At 36.8% G+C, this 19,942-nt stretch overlaps 2 protein-coding genes across 2 annotated transcripts; both read left to right on the top strand.

The window, feature by feature from the left end:
• The first annotated feature begins 980 nt into the window (after positions 1 to 980).
• Positions 981 to 10,751, top strand: mcm4 (minichromosome maintenance complex component 4). The gene is made up of 17 exons (XM_048175569.1): positions 981 to 1,124; positions 1,920 to 1,977; positions 2,367 to 2,516; positions 2,615 to 2,778; positions 3,160 to 3,264; positions 3,370 to 3,465; positions 3,589 to 3,684; positions 4,561 to 4,699; positions 4,785 to 5,005; positions 5,314 to 5,434; positions 5,779 to 6,038; positions 6,153 to 6,518; positions 6,599 to 6,682; positions 8,160 to 8,435; positions 8,529 to 8,757; positions 10,303 to 10,436; positions 10,518 to 10,751. The coding sequence occupies exons 2-17, from the start codon at positions 1,932 to 1,934 to the stop codon at positions 10,608 to 10,610; spliced, it is 2,580 nt and encodes an 859-aa protein (XP_048031526.1). The 5' UTR covers positions 981 to 1,124; positions 1,920 to 1,931; the 3' UTR covers positions 10,611 to 10,751.
• Positions 10,752 to 11,471: 720 nt separating this feature from the next.
• Positions 11,472 to 18,452, top strand: ube2v2 (ubiquitin-conjugating enzyme E2 variant 2). The gene is made up of 4 exons (XM_048173989.1): positions 11,472 to 11,582; positions 13,449 to 13,597; positions 14,709 to 14,834; positions 16,666 to 18,452. Exons 1-4 carry the CDS (start codon positions 11,516 to 11,518, stop codon positions 16,810 to 16,812), a joined length of 489 nt encoding a protein of 162 aa, XP_048029946.1. The 5' UTR covers positions 11,472 to 11,515; the 3' UTR covers positions 16,813 to 18,452.
• The last annotated feature ends 1,490 nt before the right edge of the window (positions 18,453 to 19,942 follow it).

The raw sequence follows: 19,942 nt of genomic DNA, 5'->3' as shown, positions 1-19,942 counted from the left end.
AGTCACGTGTTCCGCCCGTGCTCCTATTTGAGGAGAGTCGGGTGTGTATGAACGCCTACTAGCACATGAGTTGAAGAACTGTCAGAACTTAATGTTTCAGGACATGTTTGAATGCGTATGCGTGTGTGGAGGGACTTAGCAGTGAGAGAAAGTTAATTTAGTGCGCCACGACCAACATAAATAAATAAATAAATTCGATTAATAAACAAAATCAATTGAAAATGGATGAAAAAAACTTGAGGACATGTTTGAATACGTATGCATGTGTACAAAGAAGGATCAGTGAGAGAGAAATTTATTTAATGCGACATTACCAACATACCTAAATTAATAAATACAACAAAAAAAGTTTTTTTTTTTTTTTTTTTTTTTTTGTCGTTTTTATTTATTATTGTTATTAGCTGCAGTAGTAGTGTCTGCTAGGTCAAAAAAACAAAAAACAAAAAAAAAACTTTTTTATATATATATATATATATATATATATATATATATATATATATGTGTGTGTGTGTGTGTGTGTGTGTGTGTGTGTGTGTGTGTGTGTGTGATTTGTTGTTAATATTGCGTTTAATTAAAAGAAAATAATCTGTAAGCAAATATATAAAAAAAATGTTCTACCTTTTTCTCTTATTAATAATCATTAATGTGTCCAGAAAGTCATTCATAATTTTCTAAGGGATATTCAGTTGTTTTTCAACATAAAACGTCACACACTATTAAATGCCGATTGTGGCACTTCATCTTGTCAACCACTTGGACATCTAGTGGATGTCAGAGGAATTGCCTCTATTTATTCTGCGTTGATGTTCTTTCCCGCGAAAATGTCGGACTATACCAACAGTTGATGGGTTTCGATTATGTCACTCATTCTATAATCGTCAGTCTGCAATTAAGAACGTTTAAAAAATAGTTTATTTTCTTTTTAAAACCATGTAATAGCAGTTTTATTGTGTAATCTAAAAAAAATAACGATTTTTATATTTTTTTTGTCCATGTATCGCACGTCTCCCCCTCTCGACTTATAGTGAGGAGCGTATTCTTGGTTGGTCAAAATTTCCCCGCGAAATTTACGTCACAGGCAGTTTCGCGCCACCATTCACTTCTGAAGGGAAACAGAGCGGACGGTAAGTGTTGTTTCTGTATAAACTTACCGTTTTAAACGACAGCAAACGTATTCACGGTGACCTAAAAATATATTGATCATCCGCACGTTAACCCAGTGCGCTATAGTTAAAAATAATAATGTTTATTTTGTGTTCTAGTTAAAAGTCTCAGTTGTGTCATTGTTATGGCTGATGCAGCATGCTGCTGCTGCTGCTCTCGTTCACTGATCCTGTATAAATCTAGCGTCAAAGTTACTATTCATCCTTCATACCTTCTTAATAAACCCCACATATTCATACCTCCTTCAAATGTGTTTACATATTTAATCTTAGTGAGGTTCCTTTGTGTTGATTTTCCTTTGTTTAAATATTAAGTTTTTGTTCTTTTTATTCCCTGTGAATCTAATGCGAGTATTAGAGTTATTTTAGAGTCAAAATGAGTTGATATTTTGTTTCTATAATTTTTTTTTTGTGTGTGATGCATTGATATTTTCTTAAATGTTATAGTGATGTTATGATGATCTAATTTTTTTCCTTTTGGGGAAAAGTCATAGGCCTGCTATCATAATATAATATAATATTTAGAGTTTAATGACATTAAGTCATGTCATTAACATATATGATCAATAACATGTATATAATATTTGCTAAAGTAGTTTGTGTATGAAAAATAAACATGCCAACTATTAGAATTTACATTATCTGGAATTAAGTTTAAATCTAATTGCCTATATAATTCAATATTTGTTAATAATTTAGAAATCCTTTTAATGAATTTTGGTTCCAGTTCACTAATTTTGAGATTTAACATTTCAGTTTTGAGTCAAGATGTCTTCACCATCATCTCAGAGCCGTAAGAGAGACCCTCCGACCCGTGAGTTACATTCATGTAGCTTTTAATTCTTAGTATTTTCTACTTGGGTAAAGTTGGTTTTATATTCGCACATTCGGACTTCTGATAAATTCAGACTTTCTAATAAATGTGCAATAAATTATTGTTTGCGAATTTTAAGCAGCGACATGATATTGACAACCAACGATTGTCAACTTTCAACATTTTTCACAGTCTATCAAAATAGGCAAGTATTGTTTTAATGGCATATTTACTTGTGAATGTCCACTGAATGTCCAATGTAGTGTGATTAACAAGGCTATTGAATACGGATGTCCGAATGTGTGAATATAAAACCAACTTTACCCAAGTGTATTTTCTCATCAGGTTTGTCTTTGACAGTTGCATGTAAACGGTTTCTGTGTTTGCAGCTGCGAGCGAGGACCCCCTCTCCCCGCCGTCACAGCGGTCCAGAGCCCATGACACATCCACAGAGCTTCAGCCCATGCCCACATCTCCAGCCATGGACACAGCCCCTCACGACACGTCGCTGTTCTCCAGCCCTATGGCTCCGCGCTCTGGTACGGCTCAAATTCGCCATCTTATTTGCGTTGAAATTAATTGCTTATGTATCTGAATTGGGTGAAGGTTTCTAAACATCAGGATTTGTTTCATCCAGTATTGCAGAGTGAGATCGACGCCAGTTCTCCGCTGATGTACGGCACTCCCAGCTCCAGAGTGGAAGGGACGCCCCGCAGCGGCATACGCGGGACCCCGGCACGTCAGCGGGCTGACCTGGGATCTGTGCGGAAAGCTCCGCAGGTCGACATGCACTCGGAGCCGGTGAGTGAAAGTCCTTGATATTTGCCATTTGAATTTAAAAAGTATTTTGTTTTAGAGTTCAATCTTTTCATTTTTGACTTACTGGGTGAGTTTTTAATAAATGTAACATTTGAAACCCATAACCTCAATAGTTATTTTGGTCTATTAAGACTTAATATTTGAATTATATCTGTTGTTAGGAAAAATAGACAACATTTTAATTGGACTTATTTTTGTGGTTTGTTCATGAGCTTCAATCAGGCATGTGATCAAAGATGAGAAAAAAAAGTTTTTTCTCTGTTAATTATGACTATTATACTAAAATAACTAATCCATATGAATACAGATAAATTACATCCTTGATCAATATGTACAATTTTATGTGTATCCGGTCATTTTCAGCCATCTGGAGACGCAGCAGCACCTGGCAGCGAGCAGGGGGCGGGACAGAGACTGGTGATCTGGGGCACTGATGTCAATGTGGGAACCTGCAAAGAGAAGTTTCAGGTGTGGCTGAAGTCTATGACTACACCTATCAACAGCTGACCGACAAAAAAAAAGCTTGTCTTGTCTTGGCCATGGCTAAATGACTTTTTTTTTCTTTTCTTGCAGCGTTTCCTTCAGCATTTCACAGACCCTAACTCCAGAGAGGATGAGAATGCTGGTCTGGATCTGAATGAGCCTCTTTATATGCAGAAACTGGATGAGGTGAGAAGTGCAGTACTGATTTGAAAGGCACAAGGATCTGAAGTAGTTCATGTTTGGTCATGCAAAATCCGTAATATCCAGTTCTTGTGTAATAATGTTGTTTTTTTTTGTGTGTGCTCTCAGATCAGTGTTGTTGGAGAGCCGGTGTTGAATGTGAACTGCAGTCATATTCAGACTTTTGATGCTGATCTCTACCGCCAGCTGATCTGTTATCCACAGGTATGTCCAACCGCAGCTTCAGGTGAAATCTGAAAGTAAATCAGCCCAAAATATAAAAATTGACACTACCGTTCAAAAGATGTGGGCCGGGAAGGGCGTTTTCACAACTGGCTCATTTGGAGCATTTGATTTGAGACCTGGTGCGTTTTCTCCTTTAGTTCGGTTCATTTAGGCACATCACTCTCAGATCCACACCAAAACAATTGGTCCAAGATCGCCTGAACAAGGTGGTCTCGGCCCATTTGAAAATGAACTATAGAGCGGTTCGCTTGTGGTGAGAAAACAATCCAACCCAGTATACCAACAAACCTGGTTTTTGTTCCATATAGAAATGTAACTGAACATTTCTGTTTCAGAAAACGCAATAATAAAATGCAATTTTTTTTTTAGTTTTTTTAAAAGAAATAATACTTCTACTCAGCAAGAATTCATTAAATTGATCAAAAATGACCATAAAGATATTTATAATATTACAAAAGATTTGTTTCAAATAAATGCTGTTCTTTTGAACTTTCTATTCATCAAAGAATCCTGAAAAAATGTCTTCCACTAAAATATTAAGCAGCACAACTGTTTTCAACATTGATAAGAAATGTTTCTAGAGCAGCAAATCATCATATTAGAATAATTTCTGAAGGATCATGTGACACTGAAGACTGGAGTAATGATGCTGAAAATTCAGTTTTGATCACAGAAATAAATGACATTAAAATAAAAAAAATTTTTTCACAATATTACTTTTTACTGAATTTTTGATCAGATAAATAGTCTTGGCGAGCAGAAGAGACTTCTTTAAAAACATAAACCTCTAGTTCATTATATCATCGCTTTGACTAATGACCAGATACTGAAAGTCTGTCACTCTTATCCCTACAGGAAGTCATCCCCACTTTCGATATGGCCGTCAATGAGCTCTTCTTTGATCGTTTCCCTGACTCTGTGTTGGAGCATCAGATTCAAGTGCGTCCCTACAGCGCCCTGAAAACCAGAAACATGCGTGCACTCAACCCTGAAGGTAAGAAGCCCAGCAAGTAACGGTCGCATGATGTTCATTGATAAATGACTACACCTGTCACATCATCGATCTTGTTTCCTTTCAGATATTGACCAGCTCATCACTATCAGTGGGATGGTGATCCGCACATCTCAGCTGATCCCTGAGATGCAGGAGGCGTTTTTCCGCTGTCAGGTGTGTGCGTTTAACACGCGTGTGGAGGTGGACCGTGGACGCATCGCTGAACCTGCCGTCTGCCGCAACTGCAACACCACCCACAGCATGGCGCTGATGCACAACCGCTCTGCCTTTTCCGACAAACAAATGGTGAGTTGTTTGTGTTTTTTCATACTAGTGGTCTGACCAGGCATTACATTATAAATGAGACCGTGTGACTCAACCTGACTAGTACTGACCGTCATATCTGTGGTGAGGATGGAGATATCTGTGAATTTCCAGATATGAACAACTAAATAGTGTTTTGTTTTTGTTTTTTTGCATTGTATCATATCATATATTCTGGTTAAGAGAGGTTTTCTTTTGCAGTGGCATTTGTTTACTAGTTAACCAAAATAACAATTGAGACAAATTGTGAAGGCAAACATTAATGGGCACTTTTGTTTTTTATCTGATAGATCAAACTACAGGAATCTCCAGAGGACATGCCAGCTGGTCAGACGCCCCACACCACAGTCGTCTACGCTCACAATGACTTAGTGGACAAAGTGCAACCTGGAGACAGAATAAACATCACTGGTACAACCTGTTGTCATTTAAGCTTTGTTATGTGATCTTATATAACAGAAGTGTTGATCAAAATGCGTACAGGATGGCAGGTCTGCAAAAATAAAGAGAGCTTTTTACATTTTTCGCTATAGATTGTAACTAAATTAACACTATATAACAGTGAATCGTATGTGATCTTTCCTCTTTCTTGACTTTATAAACAGTTCCTATATATCTGTAGCTTCCTCAAGGCTATGGAACAGAAATAGTAAATTAAAAGCTAAACTTTCAGAACCATTAAGTATGTTTCAAATTTTTTGTGCTTGCGTGTAATTTGTGAAAAGACTAACAATCATATCTGTTATTCTCCTCAGGCATTTACAGAGCCGCCCCCATGCGTCTGAATCCACGACAGAGCCAGGTGAAGTCTGTGTACAAGACCCACATTGACGCCATTCACTTCCGCAAGACGGATGAGAAGCGTCTTCATGGACTGGATGAGGACGGTGAGCAGAAACTCTTCACCAAAGAACGAGTCGCCACGCTTAAAGAACTAGCCGCAAAACCAGACGTCTACGAACGCCTGTCCTCCGCCCTGGCACCCAGCATCTATGAACATGAGGACATCAAGAAAGTGAGTTTAGTTGTTTCTGGTTAAGACGACTTTGTCTATTTTTCCTAACAGATATAATTCAAATGTTTCTCAGGATGTGAGTTGATGGTAGCCTTTTTTTTTTTTTTTCTTCAGGGCATCCTGTTGCAGTTATTTGGCGGGACCCGTAAGGACTTCACTCAGACGGGCCGCGGGAACTTCCGTGCAGAGATCAACATCCTGCTTTGCGGCGATCCGGGTACCAGTAAATCCCAGCTGCTCCAGTACGTGTATAACCTTGTTCCTCGCGGGCAGTACACATCTGGGAAAGGATCCAGTGCTGTCGGCCTCACAGCCTACGTGATGAAGGACCCGGAAACCCGGCAGCTGGTTCTGCAGACAGGAGCGCTCGTGCTCAGTGACAACGGCATCTGCTGCATCGACGAGTTTGATAAGATGAGCGACAGCACGCGATCTGTGCTGCATGAGGTCATGGAGCAGCAGACGCTCTCTATTGCCAAGGTGAGGGCGATGCGTGAACAATAACTCATGATTGAGTGAATGAATTTGTCAGGACAGATAATTAAGTTTTTGCATCTTAGGCTGGGATCATTTGCCAACTTAATGCTCGGACCTCCGTCCTACCCGAAGCCGGAGGGCGCCGCAGCCAATCCGGCAATCATGGAGTAACAGAGGCTACCAGACATCGCTATAATCATTGATATAAACAACAGAACGTCACTTTTGAAAGTAATAAATACCGATTGTGAAATGTTGTTTATCTGTGTTCTTCAGCCATGTCAGGACATAATAGTAGATTATATTTATAATATGCTATCGAAAGCTTTTCTCATTGTGCAGAATAGCCTAAAATGATATATTTTCTGCTGATTTTTGATCCAAAGCCACATCCTCAAAGAAGGTTATTTAAAACACACTAGTAAGTTTGGAGAAAAAACTGTTTTAATCTTATAAATTGTCATGTTTTGTTGGTGGTAAGCTAAATGCTAACGAGCCCAGAGATGCACCTGTTCATCTAAAGCTAATGCAAATAAATTATTTTTAATAGTAAAGTATTTCCAAGAAGGGCATTAAACAGTTTGAAAGAAGGTGAAGTGAGAAGTTTGGTGAATGAAATGAGATTAAACATTTGAATAGAACATCAGTAATTATAATAGAGACAAAAGAAAAGAATAATAAGAGCCATAAGCTGGCTGGAGAGGTGTGAATGTTTCAGGGAGACTGAAACTGAATGGGGCACTTAGCACCACAAACACAATTGACAATACCCTTGAATAGATGACAATAAACATCAGTTAACATTTTAGAGTCCTTTCTAAATAAAGTCTCATGACATGGTCTTGAAAAACATGTAATAAAACTCAGAGTTTTAAACCTATCATCTTCAGATTTGAAATATAACATGGTCAGACATGTGGCTTTAGCTGCAGTGCATTTCTAGATTGCCACAAGGCCAACTTCACTTTCATTTTCATAAATATATTTCATAAAATAAATTTATAATAACTTTTCAAAATTTCAAAGCTATTTTAAACTATTTTCTTCTTTGTGACAATAATTAGTTATGAGTTTACCATAAACTGCAAAGTGTCTGCTTTCAAATGATACCTTACTTATGCTTTTAGTGCAAAGGGTTCATGAACTGTATCTGTTTTAGTTTGGGTATGTCATTTTTTGGGATTTTCCAAAAGCGGGGGTGCTGGCTAACAGGTTAAAATAGCTTGAATGTAACTCTACACCCTTGCTTCATTTAGTATACGCGGTTCTATTAATATGCTAATTAGCCCCGCCTCCACTCACTCACACAAGCTCAGAGATCCACTCGCTCAACTTGCTGAGGTAAACGTTGCACAACGGTATAGCTTTTCACAACGTCGGACACATAACGATAATTAATGATTAGCCTTTTGCTTGACTACGTTATCAAACATGATGGTTTACAAGCTAGTTTGTCACGTCACAAACACCAGTGATTTCAAACTGTGTTTTTGAAACTCTCTTTAGATTTTAAAGAGAAAATACTCAGCAATGGTGTTGACTAAAGGATTTGCCCATGGTTTGTCTTAAAGCATATTAAAACACCACATAGACATAAAAAAATATATACATTAAGGGAGACTTTAAATCATCTGAAATTAAAATATTGCTTCATTTATTATCTTTTTTGTCACCTCTTCTAAGTGTTTCTCTGAAAAATCTCCTGTTCTTAGGTTTGATTTGATCTTCCTAATGCTGGACCCTCAGGACGAGGCATATGACAGACGTCTGGCGCATCACCTCGTGGCTCTGTATTATCAGAGTGAAGAGCAGGTTGAGGAGGAGTATCTGGACATGGCCGTGCTGAAGGACTACATCGCTTTTGCTCGTACATCTGTGCATCCCAGACTCAACGAAGAAGCTAGTCAGGCCCTTATTGAGGTATATAAACACACTATAGATCAAGGCACCTGTAGTAGTATAGTATTATATGTAATATTTAATGTTTGCAATATCAAATTTTGACCCTTGCAGGCCTATGTAGACATGCGTAAGATCGGCAGCGGTAGAGGTATGGTGTCCGCGTACCCCCGTCAGCTGGAGTCTCTGATCAGACTGGCTGAAGCACACGCTAAAGTACGTTTCTCAAACAAAGTCGAAACCATCGACGTGGAGGAAGCCAAGAGACTACACAGAGAGGCCCTGAAACAGTCCGCCACTGATCCCAGGACAGGATTCGTGGATATCTCCATCCTCACCACAGGTATGAATTAGACAGCTATTAGTACTGTTTCAAGGTTAAATGTTTTGATTAAATATTAAGGGGGCATATGAATTAAAAAAAACAAAAAACAATGTACAATATCAGTTATAAATCCGTTATAATAAACACTGCAACATTCAATTTTGATTTCATGGTGAGTTTAATTTAGAAAATGATCTCATAATCATCGCTATTCCTCAATTTCATTTGACCAATTATCACTTAACAAGTACCTGTGAATATTGTATGCAAATTACAGAGAGTCTGATGGTTTTGATTGGTTGTTTCTGTATGGGTATGCATGCTTGTGCAGACAACCATTATGATTCAATGGAGAAAAAAAATTATATTATAATTAAAATATTAATAATAAATTGACAATATAGTTACTTCCGATCTGGAATGGCGTTCCTTCTCTGATGACGTCAGTTTGACGGCTTGGGTTGAAAACGCTTAAACCACTCCCCTCCAACCGTTAGTCTGCTATGAGAGAGAGATGGAGAGGAGCGCTAAAGTAAAACCCTTGGAATTTCACTTGGAAATGCCTGACAACACTGGGAAAAAAAAGTCGTTTGCAACTTCCGGTTCACAGGGACTTTAAACATTTATTTATTTATTTTCATGATCAGTGCTCTTCCTCAATTTCATTTGACCAATTATCCCTTAACTAGTACCTGTTGATGTCATATGCAAATTATAGAGAGTCTGATAGTTTTGGTTGGTGGTTTCTGTACAGGCATAAACTCTTGTGCAGACCACTAACAAAGTCCCTTTTAAGACAAGTCATTTCACTTGCCGGCCATCTTTGAAACGCCTCTCGGGCATTCAAGTGCAGCTCCTATCTCTTTGAATGGGGAAACATCAAATTCTCAAGCTGTTTGCCAAGCTTTCGATTAAATTTCATATTTATATCCAAAGATTGTAAGATTATATGGCTGTATGTGCTGTTAAGAGCTACCAGTACCACTGTGTTGTGTTATTGTAAAGTAAAATAATAAAAATAAATTTCTTATTTGAAATCACCAGTGAAATCTGACAACTGTCTCATAAATGTTGTTTCTAAATGCTCGAATCATGACAAAAAACTGTATTTTTCTGGCTGGATCAAGCTAATATGCATGCGCAATCCTTGTCGCATTTCGGAAGTACGCATCTGACTGTTTCTATAGGAACCGGAGCTTCTAACAGCCGCTGCAGTGACGCGATGACTTTACCAATCGGCGATTGGCTTTTATTTAGAAGGCGGGACTTTATTCCGCCATATTGCGCGTTGCACTTTCTCCCATTCAAAACAGTACGAGTGACGCGTCTTGTTCTATAGTCTTTGCCACTAATTTGACTCAATGGGAAATATTTAAACATAATTTAAATTAACAAAATGGTAATAATCCATTGATAATGTTATATAAATTAGATTAGTTTTCATTTTTTAATTTCATAATCAATGCTCTTATTTCATTTCACCAATTATCCATTAACTAGTACCTCTGAATGCCATATGCAAATTAGAGAGTCTGATGGTTTTGATTGGTCGTTTCTGTACAGGTATGAGTGCGACAGCACGCAAGCGTAAGGAGGAAGTGGCTCAGGCACTAAAGAAACTCATCCAATCAAAGGGCAAAACACCAGCTATGAAGTACCAACAGTTGTTTGATGATCTTCGTGGCCAGTCAGAAGCGGTATGCTTATTATTTTAATACTAATAATGTTTAAAATACTCCAGCTATAAATCTTTACTTAATGTTTTCCTCCTATTTCAGGCCATTACTAAGGACATGTTTGATGAGGCCCTCCGAGCACTTGCTGATGAAGATTATCTGACCGTCACAGGAAAGACTGTTCGGCTTCTGTGAATGCTTAATATGCCTGGCTGCTGCTTCCTCTTTTGTTACTTGCTTTATCCTTTTTTGTTTTTCTATAGAGCAATTATTGTTAATAGTGATATGTATGGAGCCTTTCTGGTTGCAATAAATGAGTTTTGTTGTTAAAGAAAAGATTTTGTAAATTGTGTGGTTTATGGCTGTTATTTACATAAATATGCAAAGCATCAGTTCACTGACCTGAATCAGTTGCATTCACTTTCCTCTAGTGTTGGGAAAGTTAAAACCTCAACGAATGGAGGTGAAACAAGGTGCAGAAACAGGACAAAAGGCTTGCAGTGCATAGTGGGACAAATAGACATTATGAAAACACTTGAGTCAAAAGTCTCGCACAGAAAGTCAAGCATTGAATAGTTTTGGTGTTAATTATAACTGGATTATTTACACAATGGCAATCAAATTAACAGGATGCCCAAAAGGATGGGGGAAAAACTAAAGTTAGCCTCTGAGGGTGTCAATTTGGTTAATTTAATGAAATTAATGTGTACTTTTAGGAGAAAAACCAACAATTTGCCACAAAACCAAATCCATTGCTAATGCTTCTTGATGCCTGTGCTGTTTTTCTTAGTAAAGGGCCTCTTAATGAAGGATAATGTCATGAAGGACCAGGATTTGGTTGGTTAAAAGTGTACTAGAGAAGGCTAACTGGATGGAAAATGAAATGAGGAAAAAGAAAAATATGTACTTTATTTTCATCTTAAACATGACAACATGCAAAAGACGTAATAGTGAAATGATTTAAACAACTCAAATGACCTTAAATGTTATTGTGATATAATGCTCTAAGTGTCATTAAATATACATTTTTTTTAAAAAAAATCTTTGCAGTGGAGCCACACCCCTCCCTCTCTTCCTACAGCACTGCGCGCATTAGTCACATGACCCACGACGTCACGGTTTCGTACGCTTTTGGATTCGGGCAGAAGAAGATGGCGGCCTCCTCAGGTTAGTCTCACAATCTCTTCAGTCCTCGCGGTCTCCCGCAGCCGTATTTTAACAACTGAAGCGCCAAGCACACACCTCACAATCTCATTTACATTATCTTAGAGGTTTGCCGTGCTCAAATGTTTTTATTTACTTCACTTAACAGTTCAGTGTGCAGTTTGAACTGTGTGTGTGTGTGTGTGTGTGTGTGTATGTGTTAGCATCGAGCTAACGGCCCAAAACAGACCTGTAGTTTAAAAATAACTGCAAGTTTATTTTATATTAGCAGCTAATGAATAATATAGGCGCACATCGAAAATAATTATGCTCTTATATGGTACCGAGGCATTGATAAAATGTTGTATGTTGCAGTTGGGCGGGTGTATCGGTTCGGTGCAAAAAAATGTGAGGCGAGGCGGAGCGTTGACGCGCGTGCTGCTGCTGGTTCCGTCCAGTGCCGTGATAAAACGGGCCTTTAACTGATGTTTGTGTTGATTTTTACCTGAGCAAGTTAATACAGCCTCACAGGGTCATTTAAACCTTTTAAAGACAATAAGGTAATGGAGAAGTGCGTTATGATTGTGTAATAAATAAATATATATATTAGTTTGAGAAATTCATTATTTTTTATTGTATGTAGATGCAAATTACAGCAGTGTTAGATCTCATAAGATCAAATGACATTTAGAGTTTGTATGTAAAGGACAACATATCTTGAACTAGTATCTTAAACACTTATTTTAAAACATGCTAAAACTTAGATCATTAGAGATTATATTTTCACAAGCTAATTTGCACACAGTTGCACTTCTTCACAGAATCAGATATATGTAAATGAAATTTAAAATGTGTATGTTTACATATTTTAGGCTCAGATGCATCAGCTGGTCTTTTATCAAAAATATATTGAGTTATTCAGTCTTGCGCCTGTCGTCTTGGCCTCCAGATTTTGAGGAAGTGCGAAACTGTGATAGAGCGGCATATGTGTCATTTCCTGAGTCATACACAGATGAGTGATTAGTCTTTCCTTTAGACACTCACCTGAACTTGCAAATCTTGTCCCTCCACTTTGTCAACAATAAAAAAACTAGATAGCTACTCGGTGTTGAAATGCACAGTTTGCTAACATTTCATATTTGAAACGGCACAAATTTTGTGTCATGCGCTTAAATGTGCTTACATTATTATATTTTGTCTCTGGTTGATCAGACTATTCTGTTCTATTGTTTTTGAAGGTTGAAGATGGCAATGAGATCCCTCATACAGCCATTATAAATTAATGTTTTGTTTGAAAAATGATTTAAACCTTTTGTTTCCTAGCCATTGCATCAAATACACATCAAATGTACCTCAAATAAGAGGTTTTGCACATCCACAAAAATAGAAAGCAGATGTTGGTTTCGTAATAAATGAAATATGCACCTGTCTTACTGTCCTTCCCAGTTCAAATCTTTTTACAATTTTAACATTTTAGATCATTTTATAATCAAGATATCCAGGAAAGAGTCATGGGAATAAATAAAAGCTGAAATCTTTCTACAGTGAATATACATTTTTTTACTTATTAAGCTCAGCTCTTAAATATTTAATAATGGCAATTCATCAATCAAATGGTTTTGAAACCCTAAATAAAATTGAATGAACTAATTCATTATATAATCAACTTTTTGCAGTTCACTTATGTAGTCTTGCGGTGTGACAAATGGATTTTTCAGAGTATAAATATTCAATGAGTCTTTCGATTAATAAGAGCTATTAAAAACTGTATGTGTAATTATTATACAAGAGTTGGAAAAAAAAATATACTTCAACTAAAATATTTTGTGAACTACCCAGCTACCCAGTCCGAGAGGCACTTGTTCATGAATTGTCTTTGTGTTCTTGCAGGAGTTAAAGTCCCTCGCAATTTTCGTTTGTTGGAAGAGCTTGAGGAAGGACAGAAGGGTGTCGGTGATGGGACAGTGAGCTGGGGTCTGGAGGATGATGAGGATATGACTCTCACACGGTGGACGGGCATGATCATCGGACCTGCACGAGTATGTTTGCTGTTTAACCACATTTGATGTAGCAGTTAAATGACAATACTGATTATGAGTCATTTGACTTCTTCAAGTGTTGTGTTAAGATATCAGGTGCTTTTTTGTTGCATTTCAGCTATTTTATAGCGTGACTGGAACGTGGGCATTAGTAAACAGCATGCCTTCATACTATCCAGCCTGACACATGACAGCCGGTGGTGTAGATTAAAGATAAAGATTTATGCTATGAAAACAGTACCGCCGCAGAAACCTACCTCAGTAGTTTATATATTTGTTCAAACTGGCAACATTATTTATTGGGCTGGAAAATGACCCATCCAGAGGTGTTATGGCTATGTGGTATACTGAGATTTTGTTTCATTTGCTTAATGGGTGAATTGAAACCTGTCTAGGTCATATTTCACCCTGAAATTATATTTTGCATAAAGATAATAAATCCTATTTTAGAATGAGATTACTTTCAGGACATTTAAGCACTTCCATTATAAATTTAATGCATGCTGATTTAAAAAAAAATCACAATGCAATAATGAGAATTACGGGTGCAAAAAATGCTGAATTGTTATGACAATAATGTCACCGTGCAAATAATCTTAATGGCTCTAAAACTGGCTTCATTTTTCACGTAATTAATATAATTAAATCTAATTACAGTGTTGATTTTGGGGTGGATTTTGACCTACACATTTCTTCATCCGATTCTCCGTAATAATAGTGCTATTGTACAGACAATGTAAGATAATTGTATCTTTTGGTTTGCAGTTGTTTGTTTTTTTCTTGGAGCTTTTAGCCTGGTAGTTTCGTGTGCATTCAAACTGTTCAGCTAGCATGAAAAGACAAGGTCGTTTTAAGTGGATAAAATTGGTAAATTCCTTTCTGTTTGAAGCTGAAAGTTAAGTGAAATGTGTTGCCGTCTCTAGTCCATCATCATGTGCTGTTATCGTATAGAATACTGAAAAACAGATTACGTCAGCGTGTGAAGTGTGATGTTTTTTTCGAGTTGTGTAGGTCTGTTCTCTTTGATGAGTTGATGTGCTTGTTATCCTCTCACTTTCATGTTCCACTCGGTATTTCGGCTTTAACCTTTGACTTTTTCCTCCTTTCTCAGACTAATTATGAAAACAGGATATACAGCCTGAAAGTGGAGTGCGGACCTAAATATCCCGAAGTACCACCGACTGTTAGATTTGTAACAAAAATTAGCATGAATGGAATAAATAATTCCAATGGGATGGTAAGTTGAAACATTTTTATAACAGACTATTTTGAGTGTTATTTTAACAGCTTATTGTCTTATGTTTTAGATCATTTTGCTGCAAACTAGAGAAATGTGATGTTGCAGTTACTTTCATACCGATGCAGAAAAGAGTCACTCGAGTCACATCAGTACTGCAGAGGAGGGACGTTTTTCAGTCTGCCTGCCTAAGCAGAAACAATAATGAATCTCAAACATGTCTAATGAGATACAGAATAAAAAAAGGAGCTGCAGAAACGGTTTATTACACTACAGAGGATTGTTATATTTTTGAATCCTTTAATGATCGGTCAAAATATGTGGTAGTCTGTTGGATAGAGAATCAAGATCTTTGTGCTGTTTGCCTAGTGGAATGGTTATATTGGTTTAAGATTAACTAAATCACAGACTAAAATACTGTCATTTTGCAAGCTAATTTGTTGAAACAAATTGGGGGGAGCCTCTAGGCAATTAAAAATAAAATAGAAGTAAAACAAACACATACAGCTAATTATAAAAGGATGCCTGCTTTCAACTAAAACGAGAAGGAAGCATTTGTAAAATGACTTCTCTAAAATCTTTTCAAACGGAAGATTGTTTGTCGCCCTTTGCACAAATGTTCTTGTTTTCTGTTGTTAGTTTAAGGGGTCGTCTAGTGATGCATCTTACGCCAAGCTACGTAACCATCTGGCACATCAGGAGATTTAGGCCTGTTTGAGCAATTTTTTTATCGGGCAGTTTGATTAGTTTCGCCCCACTAGATATGAAGCAGTCATACTGATACTACAGGACTTTTTTGTTACATAATTTCGCTATGATTCCGAAAGTGGAAAAGTGTTACACACGGTTTCCAATGCAGTTTCAAAAAGTATGGAATTTGATTTGAGTAATTTCCAGGTCCGGTTAAGTATGGAAAAAAGAAAACGGAGTATGGAAAAGAAAAAAAAAATGTTTCCAGACTATTAGCCCTATTCAGGTTTCTAAAATAAATTTATCATAAAAGCATCAATTTATCAAAAAAATCAAAGTGTTTTCAAGGCAGAAGTTTAAGAGTCATTTAGTGATTGTCAAACAGGATTATAAAATTATAAAACATATAATTTGTTAAATATGATCTGAATTATTTATTTATTTTTGTTGGGAAATTTAAGTATCCCTGGTTACAGGAAGAGTTTTAATGACTTCAAACTTTGTTTTTCCAGTTTCCAGTCCGTTACTGCTTTATATTTCCTTTTTAGCTAGTTGGATCGTTTTGCTTACAAGAAAATCTCATCAAAGACCATTGACAAGGTTGAAGTTTAGCTGTGTCGACTACATTTGTGGCATAATTTGACATCCTTCAGTTTTTTTTATGCAAATATGACACTTACAGTAACCCTACCAAAAGTTAACCAGTCTCACCTGAAAACAGAAATGTGAAACTGGTGTTTTTTTTAGTTCATGTGGGACTGTTTTTTCTAGCCAAATGAACTTTTGATTATGTGTTACGAATATAATAATGAGTTTCCTACCAACAAGTATAATGTTTAAATCTTGTGGCTTTTAAAACTGTGTATTTTAATGTTTACCATCCAACTCTGTGTATTTCTATTGTGGGTTACTATAACCACAGTTCTGTCTTTTTTATAACTGAGAAACGAATTAAAATGATGCCACAAATGCTGCTGACTGGGTTTTAAACCCCAAATATTTCTTTAATAAATCATGGATATTCTTCAGTTAATGTTGTGACATGATTAGTGCAGTGCAGATTTGTTTAATGACATGTTTAGTTGCATCTTAAATCATGTAACTCGTCTCCTTACTTTCTTTCTGTCTGTTTTTGTTTCAGGTGGATGCACGTAGCATACCAATTCTAGCAAAATGGCAAAACTCATATAGCATTAAAGTCGTTCTTCAAGAGCTAAGGCGTCTTATGATGTCCAAAGAGAATATGAAGCTTCCTCAACCACCGGAAGGACAGACGTACAGCAATTAATTGTAAATGATTGTTATGACCCTCTGTCTTAAACCTTACTCTCTTAGAAATGTCTTGTAAATCATCAGAAAAAGAAAAAAACACAAATATTGCTCACTCCACGCTCAAATGGTCTCCGCTGCAGGAGCGCAATTGGACATTTCTAATAGTTTAGCTTGAGAAACAAAGAAAGGAAAACGCCTATATTGTGTGGCACCATGTTCAATTCTGTTTTAAAATTCAGAGTGCACAAATCTCTCTCTTCCAGTTACATTTACATCGACCACGAGCTTTATGTTGATGAACTGAATCCTGTCAGCATAGACGCAGAACGAAGGCATGCTAGGTGAGGTTTATACAGATCTGTTCATTTTAAGTTAAAGTAACGGGACACCAAAACTAAAAAATTAGGATGCATATACAATGGCATGCTTATTAAAAAAAAAAATGAGGAAAAAAAGAAAAGAAGTAAAAAATAAATTGTAAGTTAACGTTTAAAGAACTTTTTTTTTTTGTGTGTGTGTGTATCTGAACCCCTCACTGACAATAACGTTAAGGGTCCTAAAAGTGTGCCTGTAGTCGACTAGTAGTATCGCAGAGGGGTGGGAGCGGTTCTGAACTTTCTCTTCTTCTGTTTGGTTTTTATTTTTAATGTCTGTATTTGACACAATCGCAGTTTGTTTCAGCGTGTTGTAAACGGATGCTCTGTTCTGTTCTGAAATCAAACCGTGCGCGAGGATCTGTCGGGTGCATTAAAATGTGACTCTCCAACCCGCTGTCAGACTCTGTTTGTATACGAGTCCATCACACACCGCAGAAATACGCTGAGATGTTACTGTACGTATAAAGCAGCAAACCCTTGCCATTCAGGGACGGGATACGGAGAGTGTCCGACTCGCTGTTTTGCATCACGGCCTTAATTTTACAGTGATAGATTAATTTTCTACATCAGACCTAGCAGTAAACGCTCACGTTGATCTCATATCACTGCAAGGTTACTAAACATAAGTGTGTGTTGTGATACATGACATTTGAATCACTCATCACAAGTTTATCTGATGCGTTTGCACACACTTCGTAAGGTGACGTACTGTGAAAATCATTTACAAGGTAGGGTGTTTTCATTAGGAATCACTGATTGTGTCAATGGTAAGGATTTGCTGTATACTTGCCCTTGCTTAACCACAGTGCTTTACGACTCCACTTGTAACTGCAACGGCATGCTGTCATGTAGCTTTCATTACAACACGAACTAGTACTTAAGTAATTATAACATTAGAAACACTGTTATAATCCTTAGGTACTCTAACAAAGTTAATCATTGAATTAAATTGTAATTCCAGTGAATGGTGGGGGTTTGTTGTGCTGTTCTTCATTTATGCTTCGGTTGGCTATGACCTTTTTATTGAAGTCTTCATTAGCGAAAACTAATAGGCAGTTATTGTGCAAATTAATATATGTAGTGGCAGTTTTCTTACGGTCTAGACATTTTCAGAGCCACAAATGAATCACCCTGTAATGCATCTAAGAAACATTTTTTCTCCTCCCTGTTCATTTTTTTTTTTTCTTTCTTTTTTTTTTAAAGACGTATAATCAAATTAAGTTGAATATGTGACACCGGGGCTATGTTCAGAATAATAAAACAAACATTGTGGAACACACTCTGTTCTTACTCTGGTCATTTTTTGCAGGGTGTCTTGTTGAATTATTTATGGAATTTATATTAAAAACATGGGTTGAAATAATTGTTTTATCAGCTACACCACCTCAGGTTTCAAAAGGTTTTTTTTTTGCAGCAGCAGCAGTGCCAATGAAGATCAGTTCAGTGAACCGTTCTTTAAAGAACCATTTTTTTTTTTAGTGTGTAGAACATTTAAATAAATCTAAAGAACCTTTTGTGGAATGGAAAGGTTCTGTGGATGTTAAAGGTGCCATCGAATGTTTTTTTTTACAAGATGTACTATAAGTCTAAGGTGTCCCCTGAATGTGTCTGTGAAGTTTCAGCTCAAAATGCCCCATAGATTTTTTTTTATTCATTTTTTTAACTGCCTATTTTGGGGCATAATTAGAAATGCGCCGATTCATGCTGCTGCCCCTTTAAATCCTCACGCTCTACGCCCACGGAGCTCGCGCTTGCCTTAAACAGCATAAACAAAGTTCACACAGCTAATATAACCCTCAAAATGGATCTTTACAAAGTGTTCGTCATGCATACTGCATGCATGTGTCGGATTATGTGAGTATAGTATTTATTTGGATGTTTACATTTGATTCTGAATGAGTTTGAGGCTGTGCTCCGTGGCTAAAGCTAACATTACACACTGTTGGAGAGATTTATAAAGAATGAAGTTGTGTTTATGCATTATACGGACTGCAAGTGTTTAAAAATGAAAATAGCGACGGCTCTTGTCTCCGTGAATACAGTAAGAAACGATGGTAACTTTAACCACATTTAACAGTACATTAGCAACATGCTAACGAAACATTTAGAAAGACAATTTACAAACACCACTAAAAATATCATGATATCATGGATCATGTCAGTTATTATTGCTCCATCTGCCATTTTTTGCTATTGTTATTGCTTGCTTACCTAGTCTGATGATTCAGCTGTGCACAGATCCAGACGTTAATACTGGCTGCCCTTGTCTAATGTCTTGAACATGGGCTGGCATATGTAAATATTGGGGGCGTACATATTAATGATCCCGACTGTTACGTAACAGTTGGTGTTATGTTGAGATTTGCCTGTTCTTCGGAGGTCTTTTAAACAAATGAGATTTATATAAGAAGGAGAAAACAATGGATTTTGAGATTCACTGTATGTCATTTCCATGTACTACTGAACTCTTGTTATTTAACTATGACAATATAAATTCAGTTTTTAATTCTAGGGCACCTTTAAAGGTTCTTAATGGAACCATCAATGCCAATAAAGAACCTTGTGGCAGTACCCTCAAAAGTACTCTTTATGTACCCCTAGTAGTATATACTTTTAAGGTACAAATATAAACCCTTTAGAGGTAGATAAAATACAAAGGTGTGTCTTTGAGGTTATTGTTTTTGCACATTTTTCTTTTAGTTTTTATAAATGTACTTTTTTTTTTTTGCTTGTTAGATGTAGTTATTGCACTTATTGGCACTTATTCAT

Source organism: Megalobrama amblycephala, linkage group LG22 (genome assembly GCF_018812025.1).
Source record: "Megalobrama amblycephala isolate DHTTF-2021 linkage group LG22, ASM1881202v1, whole genome shotgun sequence".
Lineage (NCBI taxonomy): Eukaryota > Metazoa > Chordata > Actinopteri > Cypriniformes > Xenocyprididae > Megalobrama > Megalobrama amblycephala.
The sequence above is the reverse complement of the archived record's forward strand: the minus strand, read 5'-3'. Positions and strand labels throughout refer to the sequence as shown.

What these genes read in the sequence shown, in the direction of transcription:
- mcm4 (XM_048175569.1), top strand. Translation starts at nt 1,932, where the DNA reads ATGTCTTCACCATCATCTCAGAGCCGTAAGAGAGACCCTCCGACCC. An exon ending in TCGACATGCACTCGGAGCCG is followed by an intron (nt 2,779 to 3,159) that starts GTGAGTGAAAGT and finishes GGTCATTTTCAG; the next exon opens with CCATCTGGAGACGCAGCAGC. An exon ending in AGACGCTCTCTATTGCCAAG is followed by an intron (nt 6,519 to 6,598) that starts GTGAGGGCGATG and finishes TTTGCATCTTAG; the next exon opens with GCTGGGATCATTTGCCAACT.
- ube2v2 (XM_048173989.1), top strand. Translation starts at nt 11,516, where the DNA reads ATGACCCACGACGTCACGGTTTCGTACGCTTTTGGATTCGGGCAGAAG. An exon ending in TGATCATCGGACCTGCACGA is followed by an intron (nt 13,598 to 14,708) that starts GTATGTTTGCTG and finishes CTCCTTTCTCAG; the next exon opens with ACTAATTATGAAAACAGGAT. An exon ending in TAAATAATTCCAATGGGATG is followed by an intron (nt 14,835 to 16,665) that starts GTAAGTTGAAAC and finishes TTTTTGTTTCAG; the next exon opens with GTGGATGCACGTAGCATACC.